Raw genomic sequence first — 2,286 nt, forward strand, 5'->3', positions numbered from 1 at the left:
AGAGAGAGAGAGAGAGAGAGAGAGAGAGAGAGAGAGAGATTTAAAAAATTTTAAACACACAGACACACACACACTTACTGTTTTATCTACTTATTTTTATTTAACTTGTTAATACTATATGTGTAGTTTATTAACACAAACGTTTACGGTTTTATTTATTTATTTAAATTTTTTTTAAACACAAAAATAACTGTACATCTAAAGTTAATAAGTTAGTGTTACGTAGTGTTGAAAAGTAAAAATGTGGACAAACATTGAAAAAATCTGTCTAAGTGTTAAAAAAAGTGTCAAAAAAGTGAGAAAAAGTTAAAAATATCAATAAAAAGCATTAAAAAAAAAGGGTTTTTCAATTTTGACGGGACTACTACACAAGGGTCAAATAAAAAACGAACACTTCCTAAACTAAAATAAAATACTGTAATTCTGCTTTTCCTTCAATCAAACCGATGACTCCATTATTAAATAGCTGCAGTGTAATTTAATGGTTAACAGGACTATTCCTCAGGTGAAAGAAGCAGGACTGAATAAATGTCTCGGTGTTTTTGGTTTTATTTCAGACACTTGCTCTGTAGTGTAAGCCGAAGCCAACCGACTTCTCTCACACACACACACACACACACACACACACACACACACACACACACACACACACACACACACACACACACACACACACACACACACACACACACACACACACACACACACACACACACACACACACACACACACACACACACACTACCTTGAGGAACTCCAGGTTGATGTAAGGGAGGCCGCAGGTGCGCAGCTCCATCTCCGAGGGGCTGAGCATGGTGAGCAGCTGCAGGGGGATGATGGAGCCGAGCCCCGCACGCACCGCCGCCATGCACTCCGCGTTCTGCAGCTCCCTGAGGCGGAGGCCCCGCACCGCCCGCGCATACATGTCCTTATTCTCCCAGCTTAACACACACAAACACAAAACTTATAAAAATAGAGACCACAGCCTGTAGGGGTGCGGGTAAAAAAACTGAGCATAGTGTAGTTTACAGCATAGTAACTCGACCATTTCAGTGGCAATACTGTGTCAATATACAGTCACCAAGGAGCTGTTATTATATATTACATATTACATATGTGTTGTGAGTTTGTCTCATTTTGCAGCAATAACACAGATCGTTGCTACTACACTATGACCCCCCCAGACCTCTCAGGTCATCTGGGACAGGTCTACTTTGTGTCCCCAGAGTCAGAACTAAACAGGGGGGGCAGCGTTCAGGTTCTATGCTCCTCATATCTGGAACAAACTCCCAGAAAGCTGCCGGTCCGCTGCTGCTCTCGGTTCTTTTAAATCAAGGCTGAAGACCTTTCTTCTTGATGCTGCCTTTCTTTAAATGACTGCTCATTTCTTTACATTTCTTATGCTGCACTGTAACTTTTATTCTTGTGTTTTATGTGTCTATTTTTTAACTGTCTATTCATGTGTTTTACCGGTTTTAATGCTTATGATTTTTAACTGTTTGTACCTGTGTTTTCTCCGTTTAACTGATTTTGTGTAAAGCACTTTGAATTGCGCTGTTGCTGAAATGTGCTCTACAGATAAATCTGCCTGCCTGCCTTAAGTGAGATGAACAACAGTTTCTTTCAGATGAAACAGATGTTGATAAGTTTCCTTTTGGGGACGTAATTTGAAATTGGGAAAAATGAGAAGTTGGAACAAAGGTTATAAATTGCAATATGTTTAAAATCACAATATTATCGTGTCGTGGCATAAGCATCGTGATGACATCTAAACCCTCACTGCAGCTAGACAAGCTCCCTGTACCTGACGGAGAGGCTGCGGCCTCCCTGACAGAGCTCCACCTCCTCGCCCGTCATCGTGACGTAGGTGAAGGTGCAGCAGGGGCGGCTGGGGGAGTCGGGGCTCTCTCCCGAGTGGTGCTGGGAGGAGATCTCAGCACAGAGCGCCTCCAGCTCCGTCTCATCGCTCGCCTACAGAGACAGAGGACAAAAACGGTGTTAGCAGGGATGCTAATTCAGAGGTTCTTCTTTGACCAATAGCTGACGCTCCTTAACAGATCATTAAATGTTAATCAACAAACAGACACCGAAGACCCAAGACCCCCGTCCGGGAGGCTTGGGCTTACGTTCTGCAGACTTGTTCCGGTTGCACAGCCACACTGATCCGTGCATTACTGTCGACACATGGAGCAACTTACCTGGAACAGCTTGTAACCCTGAGCTTGTTGTTGTGTGTCTGTTGTAACCCTGAGCTTGTTGTTGTGTGTCTGTTGTAACCCTGAGCTT

At 43.1% G+C, this 2,286-nt stretch overlaps 1 protein-coding gene across 1 annotated transcript in view; it reads right to left on the reverse strand.

The window, feature by feature from the left end:
• The window catches only part of LOC117945071 (probable E3 ubiquitin-protein ligase HECTD4), a 73,815-nt gene that overhangs the window by 1,937 nt on the left and 69,592 nt on the right, over positions 1-2,286 (reverse strand). Inside the window, exons 72-73 of the mRNA XM_034872324.1 lie at positions 1,805-1,971; positions 746-941 (exon numbers count right to left, since the gene is read on the reverse strand). Of these exons, the coding sequence (XP_034728215.1) occupies positions 746-941; positions 1,805-1,971 (363 nt within the window). The remainder of the gene's footprint in view (positions 1-745; positions 942-1,804; positions 1,972-2,286) is intronic.

The sequence above is a fragment of the Etheostoma cragini genome, chromosome 5 (genome assembly GCF_013103735.1).
Source record: "Etheostoma cragini isolate CJK2018 chromosome 5, CSU_Ecrag_1.0, whole genome shotgun sequence".
Taxonomy (NCBI): domain Eukaryota; kingdom Metazoa; phylum Chordata; class Actinopteri; order Perciformes; family Percidae; genus Etheostoma; species Etheostoma cragini.